The 11,360-nt window shown below is 37.1% G+C and overlaps 1 protein-coding gene across 1 annotated transcript in view; it reads left to right on the top strand.

Moving 5' to 3' along the window:
• The first annotated feature begins 308 nt into the window (after positions 1-308).
• Positions 309-11,360, top strand: part of cpne9 (copine family member IX) — a 43,042-nt gene continuing 31,990 nt past the window's right edge. The window contains exons 1-3 of the mRNA XM_084098730.1: positions 309-625; positions 6,277-6,317; positions 10,023-10,069. Coding sequence (XP_083954856.1) covers positions 549-625; positions 6,277-6,317; positions 10,023-10,069 — 165 coding nt within the window. The 5' untranslated portion in view covers positions 309-548. The remainder of the gene's footprint in view (positions 626-6,276; positions 6,318-10,022; positions 10,070-11,360) is intronic.

Genomic DNA, 11,360 nt, shown 5'->3' with positions numbered 1-11,360 from the left:
TTTCCGATTTATCAGCAGATTCATAACTCGTTTTTTGTTGGAATGTGATGGGAAATACTCGAGTATTTTGCTATTTATACTGCGCAACATCGACGTTTACCACGGATCAACCGGATTTTAAAAGCCGTGGGCGTTTGGGAAACTGGATGTTTGAAAATCGTTTCCCCACATCAATAGATTAAACGTCCCCAAAGGTTTCAGATCCATATCTGACACCACATCTCTTAAATATTGAATGGCTTCTGTACTATTAAAAATTGATGTTTTCAATTTAAGTTTTCAAAGCGGAGTCGGAGTGTCCACGCGGAGGAAGGACGAGAGGAGGTCCAGTCAGACTCTACCTGCCGATCAAGCGCGCGCGTTCTCCTCAGGTGCGCGAGGGGGTCAGACTCAGACGGACCGATGATGTTCGCTCTGTCCAAATTGTAAGGAAAGACACATTTCTGCGCCAGTTTGGTGGGTTATATTACACGTGTGACGCCAGAGACGAGTGAGACCCAGATTTTGGAGGCATTTGAAGACTTATCTCAAACTCCCGAGGAGCTGCAATGGCATCGATCGGGGAGTTTGATCCGTTAAACAGCAGCGTACCTGCCACCAAAATAGAAATCAGCGTCTCGTGCAGGTAAGAGCGAAAATGGTTATTGTTAATGTTCACAATTCAATGATTAGGCTAAGTCTTAAAAGCATCGTGTCTTTTATCTTCTGGCCTTCTTCCCAATAGATTTTTGTTAATTGAGAAAAATATAAACTATTGAGTTATGTAGTCATTTAGAAGGTGCCTTTAAACGAAGCGTCTTAATACAAATACAGTCGATTAACGAGTCAACAAAAAATTAACAATTGGAAAAATGTTGGGCAGTCTGTGCATCTATGAGACAAGCATCACTCTTGCTTGGGGCGAAGTAGAGTTGCGTAGGCTATAAATACCATGGTACATGAATATGGTCTGAAGAACCATGGTATTTGGGGCACCAACAACCATATCCTTACAAAACAGTACTGTGGCAGTACAGTCAGTGATGGTTTTAGATGGTAACCGTAATATCGTGGTACGTACATGTCCAAAAACATGGCAGTACCATGTTCAGAAGAAAGAAAGAAAAAAAATAGTACCATGATACTTTTTGGTACTTTTTACATAACAAATCTGTGGGGTAAGTCTTCATAATATTCAGAATAGTGGTCAGTAATTTTTAGATTTTTTTTCCAGGTCATTAACTTTTACATTTGGTCCATCTATCATTTTTGGCTACATTGTTTTTTGACAGCATCACTGTATCATGGTATTATTACCACAATACTTTTTTGTAAGGGTTCTGGGGGAATCTCATATCTTCTATGATGTTGTCTATTAGCATTCATGACTTGCAGTTTGTGTCTCAAAATCTAATGAGTTCCCTGCCTAGACAGCATTTTTTGGGCATCGTAGGTGCGTTCGACCATTTTCTTGCTGTACGTGATGTCTGGAAGGAGTTAGATATTATTATGTTGATCTTTCAGTCTTATTTTATTTTTAATGTCTATTTTTAATGTCTATTTGTGCTTCACACACATGACCTATACTTTTGACATAAAAGTGAAGTCTTTAAGAAATTATTTTTAGCTGCATTTTTTTGAGTATTTTGCATTACTCAACATGCTTGTATGATTGGTTGTTTTTTATAAATAATAACTTAATCAAACACAGTTCAATCTGTGAAGGTCAACATTTTTTTAATGCCTGGCTGACCTCTTCCCTCACTGCGTCCCTCTGGACCGATTTCTCCTTGTTGGACAGACACCACTGGCAACAAACAACAGCACAGACTCTTTCCTGAATAATGAATGTGTTGACTGCTGATGCTGTCTGTGTGTTTGCATAAAGCCTTCACTTCAGACACTGCTTGCCCAGATATCCTAGGGAGGTCTCTTTATACATGAGACACATCTGTGGCCGCCAGGCTTTGCCCGCTGAGCCTTCAGCAGTAATTTGGCTGAGGTGGAAGACGGGGACAAGAAAATGGAGCAAGTGGTACCTCATGGTACATATTTCATTGTAGCCTGCTGGGATATGAATGCAACAGTTCAGGATTTATGAAAAATGAAATACAGCAACGAAATATGCGCCACTTTTAGGTGCCCAGTGGGTTTCTGCTTCTCTTTGAGGCAGCGCCTCGTGGCATCATGACATCTCTGTGGTAAAAAAGAAAGTGTAGCAGGACAGGGTACAAATGGCTATGAGTTTGTGGACTTAATACATTACATGGCTGAAAGTATAAAAGTGTCATGTTCAGATTCTAAGTGACTTAAGTCTTAAAAGGGATAGTTCACCAACAAATTTAAATTCTGTCAGAATTTACTCCGCTTCATGTTGTTCCAAACCTGTATGACTTACTTTCTTCTGCAAAATGTGAAAATAATTTTTTTTTCATCCAAACATTGAAAGTCAGTAGTGTCTAGTGTTGTTTTAGACCCCACTTACCTTCATTTTATGGACATTGAAAGTAAGTGAAACGGTTGAATTTCATTTCATAAATAGTTAAAAATCATACTGGTTTGGAATAAAATGAGGGTTAGTAAATGATGAGAGTATCATTTTGGGTAAAATAATACATTTTTACAACCTAGGCTCAAATACATTTTTGCAATTTCCTTTTTGCAAAAACATACCCATACATAAAATTCACTGCAGTTTTCAGATGGAATAAACACTACAGGCAGTAAAAAAAACAACAACTTTTGCGATGACCTCAAAACACTTGAGAAAGAGAGGGCCCACTCGTAACACTAAGTGCAAATAGCCCACCTTGTTGGCAGAGGCTATTTACACTAACTTTGCCCACTGGTTGGAAGACAAAATTATGGAAGACGCTGGATTGTCAACAGTAGCAATAGTGTAGGGGTGAGGTGCATGGCAGAAAGTTTTGACGCAAATTGACACGAGTTCGAATCTGCCTTTTTCTTTTTTTTTTTTTTTCGCTCTACTCCTTTTCCCATCATATCCGCACATGACATGCAGGAAAAAATAGTAGGCTAAATCATGCAATTTACTATTTCGTTCCCTCGATTTGCTAAATTGTGCGGACGATTTACTAATTTGTTCTCTTGATTTACTAAATTGTGCACACTATTTACTATTTCGTTCCCTTGATTTGCTAAATTGTGCGGACGATTTACTATTTCGTTCCCTTGATTTGCTAAATTGTGCGGACGATTTACTAATTTGTTCTCTTGATTTACTAAATTGTGCACACTATTTACTATTTCGTTCCCTTGATTTGCTAAATTGTGCGGACGATTTACTAATTCGTTCCCTTGATTTACTAAATTGTGCACACTATTTACTATTTGGGCAATTCCACGCAAAACTGTCACATCCATAACGCCAGCACAATGCCATTGTATTTAGTTGGCGTTATGGATGTGACAGTTTTGCGTGGAATTGCCCATTTCGTTCCCTTGATTTGCTAAATTGTGCGGACGATTTACTAATTCGTTCCCTTGATTTACTAAATCGTGCACACGATTTACTATTTCGTTCCCTTGATTTGCTATATATCGTGCGCACGATTTATAAATCGAGGGAACAAATTAGTAAATCGTCCGCACAATTTAGCAAATCGAGGGAACAAAATAGTAAATAGTGCGCACGATTTACTTTTTTCGTGCATGTTTTGTGCGGGGCTCCATACATATCAGATCGGAAAGGCATTTATTTTCAATAAAAATGAAGAAAACATTCGAAAAGTGGAAATAAAGTGTCTAACGTGTGTTTAATAATAAAGTGTTTATCTGTTAGGGTGTAGGTGTAGGGAGGGCTGTATTGTCCCAAAAAGGCGGCATCAATTTAATAATTGTAATAAATAAAATCATTTACACTCTGTTATTATTGCATACCGTTAATGTACAACAAAATTGAAGTGCAAATAGTATCTGCCACTATTTATAATTATAGCATCTAACTACTATTTACAGAAAATACTATCGCTCTTTGTATTTCGTGTAAATAGCATTTATCATTAAGAAAATATGCTATTTTCACTAACTAGTTGCTATTTACACTTAGTGCAAATAGCCGCTGCCTAAAAATGTAGGCCTATCCCACACCCTTTGAATTTTAGCATCACTCAACCCTTTGTTTTTGGTGTCCACACACATTGTCCATGTTTAATTAGTGTTATGCATACTAACTGTGCTTCTATCTTGGAATTACCATGGAAAGCAACCAGCAATTAGATTTTTGATGGCTTTGAGTAGTTAGTTACCCATATGCGAAACTCCAAAGGGAAACTTTAATCTTTTATGAAGTCGCATACGAGCATTCAAAACGGATACCACACTGCACAGCAACAAGTTAGTGAAAGAGTGTCTTTCTGTCACTGCATAATGCTGGCAAATTGTGGAAGCTGTTCACAAGGGAAGCCAATTCATCAAGGTTGTTTGTCACTGTCAACACAGATTGCGCCAGATGCCGTTGTGTCACTCGATAAGGGAAAGTCTGGATGGAAACCAGAGGGAATGTGTTGAAGACTCTCAGACCCGGAGATCTTAAAGGATCTGTTGCGTTTGTCAGGGAAAGCTTGTAAATTCCTTGTAAATTTGTAAACTTGTAAGCTTGTAAATATTTGGGATCATATTTTGAGAAGCAAAGGAAACCATTTTCTCTGTATATTTAATTGAATGTATGACTCAAACCTGGCAGCATCAGAAAGGAAAATGCTGTACTGTACTGTCAGTCTGTTTTCCTTTGAGTGAAGTTTTCATGTCTTGTTTAAAACGAAGTGAGCTGATACAGATATAGGTCTACCGGGCTCTTTTTGCATGTGTCAAACTTTGAATTATGTATCAGCTGATCGTCATAACCTGATTTGGAGGTTGCTGAATTTCTTGGTGATTGTATTACATCCAGTAATAAAGTTCATGTGTTCAATGTGGTGTGTCGAGACTGTCGACTAAAATGCCCAACCCTAAAGAAGTATGTTATTCCGGTTTTATTCTGATCAAGGTCATCACCTAAAACCCAATAACCCAAGCCACACGGTATGTCAAGGGATCCCCCTCAGTATGGCACACGTGAAAGCGCTCCCTGTTGAGATGCCAGAGCTTCAGGACCCGTTTATTCGGGCTTAAAACGTCACAGCTGGCGTCACACCAGATGTCAGGCAATACCTCCTGTTGCTCAGAGCCGCATCCTGCAGACTAGAGATGGAATCGATTCTCTGCTCGGTCGGATGGATTAATGTGCTCTCTGCTGTACTTCCCTAGCCTTTTCTTCTATTCCTCTATCTATTTATTCCACAAACACAATTCTCCTTTGAGAGAATATCTATGGGTTCCTGTTACTGGTCATCCATCATGCCTGTCTTAAAACAGTCTGGTCTTTAAATTTAAATGCACCGTCAGAAACCAATAACAGACTGATGGATGGAAACTCAAACCTTAAATAGATGTTGTTGCCATCAGAGCAGTTATGAAACATTACTTTAAATCAATAGGCCTAGTCCCTGTTGAAATATATTTTAGTTTACAGAGATAAGGTCAATGTGAAATGCTTTTCACAACCCATTTAACTTCTGTAGTGTGCTGCATTTTGAATTAAAACAAGATACGCAATGTGAAAAATGTAGGATGAGACTTGATTTTATCATGTGAGAACTGATAAGATTGTGAAAGCTGGCTGTTATGTACTAGAATGAAGTCAAGTTGTTAAAGTAAGAAATTCATGAATTTATCTGTAAAGCAAAGTCATTTTAGAGGAAGAGCAAGTTATTACATTTTGGTGAATCATGCATGACCAGGAACATGCATTAAAAAAGCAAGGGTAAGATATTGCTGACAAAAAAATCATTTATCATTCGTTATGTATGTTGATGATAATGCATTATCTCCAAAATGTCTTAAAAGTGTTATTTATTTACTCATTAACCATCATTATCATGTCAATTAAAAATGTGATTAAACACTCAATGAACACAAGGAAACTGTATTCTTAAAAAGAATAATAAAGTAAATAGGGGTCAATTTTGATTTTAATGTTGACTCATTTTGATGTTCAAGACCTTCATTATTGATGTTCGGCAGGAGAAAATTCAAGCCTGCTCTGACCTGAGCATCAATGAGTCTCTTTGTTCATATACGACAAACATAGAAGCTGCTTTTGTTTCTGTGCAACCATCTGTTCAATAAAACAGTACAAAAATGATCATCTAGATTGTTTTTCTTGGCTTTTTATTGCCAGCAATTATTTTGTTGTCTGTTTTGTGCTTTAGCATCTCTGTTTTTCTGTTTCTCCAGGAGTTTGCTGGATGTCGACACATTCTCAAGGTCAGCACCAGGTGAGTTTTGATCTTAGGTCTTGAGTCTTGTTTATGAAGATGCGTTTTGGTCGATCTGATCACAAGTAGACGAGGGAGACACATTCCTGTTTACACCGTGTTTTTTAATCCGTCTCTTTTGTCCACTTTTGACCTCTTCTGTACTGATTTCTTCAAAGGGAGGGTCTATGGGTGGGTAAATGGATGGGCTTTTTCAGATCTTCCGATCTAATGGACGAAATAAGCTTGAGCAATTTACATATGAATGTGAAAGAAGATGACGGAAAAACATACGGAGAGCAGCAGCTTTCGTTTCTGCTCTGACAGCCACAAGACCACGTCGAACGATGTGAGTGAGTGTTAGAAATCAGGAATCGTGAGAGAACATTGTGCTTGGTACGTTTTTTATCTTCGGCTGTGTTTAAATCCATAATGTTTACATCTGTAAATGCTCATGTGGTCGAATGTGTTCGAAAAACCTTTATGAAAGCAATCTGGTTGAATGCGTTTTCGGACTTCTTTTGGAAGTGGTCGAATGTGGACAAGCTCAAAACGTTTTAGACCCCGTTTACACCTGTATTTAGCGTCGTCCACTTGTAATCCGATCGACCAAAACGTTTCTTGATACCAGGTGTAAACGGGCCCTTAGTGGTTGTTCCTTGTCATGTCCAAAGCAGTCCATCTGTATTTTTTAATAATTATTTCTGCATTAGATATTATGGACAGAATGCAGTTTTTTCTGTATGCATGGAATACCTGTTATAACCTATTAATTTTGCCAAAACATTGATGCATACAACAAAGAGCGCTATAGGTTACTGTGTTTCACAATGCAATACGCTTCCATTTCCAGTGTGATGAACTGAAACTACTGGTGTGTCTGAAATCGCATACTGTCTGAGTAGGTGCTGCATTTGAATTTACTTGCTGCTAAAAAAGTATGTTCTATTTAGTATGAATATGGATAGTATGAATTAAATTCGGGCGTACTACTTCTGCCATGTTGTTACTGTCACGTGACCTACAGCGTTAGTTGCGTCACTTCACTGCCATTCGTAAATCCTCTCTCGTGGCCTCATGGGATAGTAAAGTGTCCATGGCTGCATTCGAAAACTTAGGCAGCTGACTATGACTTTGTAGGCAGCGTTTGCGCACAAAGGTACCTGCTAAACTGATTTCGGACAGACTTCTGATGTAGCTTAACAGTTTAATGATCTACAGCAAAATAGTGCGAGCTTTGGCGATAACTAAGCAAATATTTAATTACTAAAATAGTAATTTCTCGCTAGAAATTACATCCAAAGACATTTCAGACGCCATCTTTATTTTTCTAGCTCAACTGTCACTGAATGGAACGCACAGGATTGTGGGATACCAAAGGTAGTGAAGGATACATCTATCCTGCCCTAAAAAATCTATCAGATGAAGGTATCTTAGGAGACAGGAAGAGAAGCTAACATGACTCAAAGCATTTTTAAGTTTTCGGACGCAGCCCATGAATGCGCACTCCAGAATCACGGCAGAACTAGTAGGTCATCCGGGTACTTTTTGCCTACTTTTTTGGAATACTGTGTATTTCAGACATACTACTCTTTTGGCATACTGTTTTTTCGCATATTATATAGTAGTGAAGTATTCGATTTCAGATGCTGTTTAGAGTGGCCTTTTATTGTGGCCAGCCTAAGGCACACCTGTGCAATAATCATACTGTCTAATCAGCATCTTGATATACCACACCTGTGAGGTGGATGGATTATCTCTGCAAAGGAGAAGTGCTCACTAACAGATTTAGACAGATTTGTGAACAATATTTGAGAGAAATAGGCCTATTGTGTACATAGAAAAAGTCTTAGAACTTTGAGTTCAGCTCATGAAAAATGGGGGCAAAAACAAGTGCTGCGTTTATAATTTTGTTCAGTGTATATATATATATCATTGTATATTTAAAATCCCTTCCATGACTGATTATTAAATTGGAAGTTTACACAAAATTGGATTTAATTATGGTTTTTATTATGGTTTTATTACTGCGATATAATGTGTTCGTACTGTTTTTTTTAGAAATAATAGACAGAACACATTGTTTACTGCCCAGTATTTAGGAAGCTATTTTATTTAAAATTCGGCTCAAAAGACTGCATGCAAAAAGCTTTAATATAGCTAGCATTTAAAATTCTGCATACATATTCATTTAGACCTTCTTGATTGACTAATGAGCATACCGGTATAATAATTCTGACTGAGTTGTATTTACTATTCTTAAGGGTAATAAAATGGTCGTCCTGCATGATAATATAAACGTGACCGTATTTTAATATTGCATTATTCAGAAGTTTTTTTTTTTTCTCAGAGGGTCAAACACGAAGCATTTTCTCTTCCCAACTGATGTCAATTGCGTAGCTGTGAATGCTATTCACATGAATTATTTTTCTCTTGCCTTGAAAACAAGTGTGAAGGTTTCGGATGAGTTATTCATGGCTATTTGGTATGTGAGGCCATTGCTGAAAGGGTTGTACCCCTAGGACATATCTTTTTTTGCCCCCTCTGCTTTTTCAAGACGTATCAAAGGGACTACTTTGGAAGGAAAGTTGAAAAAGGAGAAAAAAACTCTTATTTCAACTTGCCTTTTTAAACCTGCTTTAGTCAGAGAAGCCCAAATTATAACATTTATTAATCCTTCACCCTAATGCTCACAGCAATCAAACGCTTGACTGACATCTGAGTTGCCATAATTTGCACTGAGATTTATTCTAAATCAGTTCCTCGGTTGATCTGGCAAAGGTCATACCTGAATAGGTGTCTCTATTCTTCCTGAAATGATTTTTGTGCTCTGATGATTGTTCCATGTAATTTATGTGAAATCGCCGCCCCAGTGTTGTTACTGCAGATTTTTCTAGGACTTGAAAATAATGAATGTGGTCAGTCTAATCTTGTTCAGTGCAACAGAGAGATGCATTCATAATGCCTTGTTTTGAGTAACATTTGCATCATGTAAAACAAGAAATGTTATTTTGGGCTTATTTCAGAGTGATTAAATTCCAGGGCTATTCTCAGGGAAAAAAAATCCATTGGGGTGGAATGAGTGTTAACTGACATAATTAACAGGATAGTGAACTTGTTTACATTATTTGACCTCATTTAGTAATGCAAAATAGATAGAGTCATTTCTGAAGTTATATGTGTATGGTTATTATCCATCCATCCATCCATCATCCATATTCAGACACAAATATCACAGTTTCTCTGAGAACGAGGTCTCTCAGCAGATTATAGAGCAAGGGACGAGTCCTTTTTTTTGTGGCATTTTAGTATTCCTCAAGATCTTGCTGGACTGAATGGTGTTTCGTCAAGTCATTTCTGACATCTACTCAAATGACCACCCATAGAGCTGCAGTCTGTTTGTTGGTCAGGGTATTTCCTGTTTGGACTCCTCTTGAATGAGTCAGTGAAGTTATTGATGAATTAGATTCTCACACCTGCTCCTGCACACTTCCACTTAAAGGGCCTGGATTTGGGACTAATACTCCATACTGGTCACATCCCATGAAGTAGGCACTTCTCCAAGCCATTTTCTAATTAGATGGTAGGATGAAGCTCTCAGTGAAGCACCTCCATTAGCTTCACTTAAGGAAACAGACTGTGCACAGGTTGCAGGTGTTTTTTTTATCTATTTATTGATTGTTTCTTTCTGTGTTTGACCATTATTTTCCATTTTTCTCTTCACAGTGGTTGTGTTGTATGTTCAAGGAATTGGTACTAAAGAGTGGAGAGAGGTTAGTATGCTTTTTATACATGAACAGAACATAGTGCTCAGCATGCTGTGTTTTAGCCTCTTGAAAAACTGTATTATCAATTAACATGGTCCATTGGCCACGACTTCACAAGCTGCAATTAGGACACAATTTGCAGTTTTATTGATGTGATTCATTGTTGCACTTTTGTATCCACCATGTTTTTTTTTTCAATTCGGTTTATTATCAGATTGTTGTGTCTATCAGTCTATATTCTCCTCCATCCTCCTCTTATCTGCGCTTGTGTGGATGCTCTGTTTTTCTTTTCTTTTTATGATGTGCATTCTATTATTTGCCTTCCAGATAAATCTCATGAGACTGTTTCTTTTAGAACATTCAATATTACTAGGCCTATCTACAAAATTGGATTTTACATTTATAAAGCAAGGACACATTAAAGTGATCAGATGTGACAGTAAAGACATTTGTAATGTTACAAAGATTTCTATTTTTTACTTTTATTTTGAACTTTCTATTAATCAAAGAATCCTTAAAAAACAGCATTAGGGTTTCCACAAACATATTAAGCAGCACAACTGTTTTCTACATAATAATAAGAATGCTTCATTAGCAGCAAATCAGCATATTAGAATTATTTCTGAAGGAATATCTGACACTGAAGACTGTTATGATGCTGATTTTGCATCACAGGAATAAATTGCATTTTAAAATATTTCACAATAATAAAATAATTCACAATATTGCAGTTTTTTTATCAAATAAATGCAGCCTTGGTCAGCATAAGAAAAAATTTAAAAATATGAATGATAATCTAATTCTGGGAGAATTTTTTTAACATAGTTTTATTAGCCATAAGCACTTAAGTCTGCTTAAAAAATAAATAAAATTCATTGAAATTCATTGTATTTTTTTACCTCTTTGAATTCAACTCGATGGAAATAATAAAGTTTGAAAACTCATACAATGGAGTAGAAATGACAGAAATTATTATGCCTTGCTAAATGGACAGTTGCAAAGAAGTTGTTATAAAATAATGATAAAAAAATGACAGCACAATTCTGGTTCTGTACAGTTCAATGTGATTTTTAGATTGCTTCTCAGTGTTTTAAAATCATCCTATGACAACCCTTTTGGCAGAATTGTAAATGCAACTACTAATTGTTCAAAGAATCGCCAGTCTAAAAAAAAACAGTAGTTTGCCATTGAAAACTCGAGGAATGCAGCGAGCGCTCTGGACTTCTCTAGAGATATCTCGCTCTCCAGATGGCATCATGAAATATTCACTGTACTTTTAAATAGCTAGCGTGTATCT

This window comes from Abramis brama (genome assembly GCF_963993115.1).
Source record: "Abramis brama genome assembly, chromosome: 22".
NCBI lineage: Eukaryota > Metazoa > Chordata > Actinopteri > Cypriniformes > Leuciscidae > Abramis > Abramis brama.
Note: the sequence above shows the minus strand (reverse complement) of the source record. Positions and strands in the feature narration are given on the sequence as shown.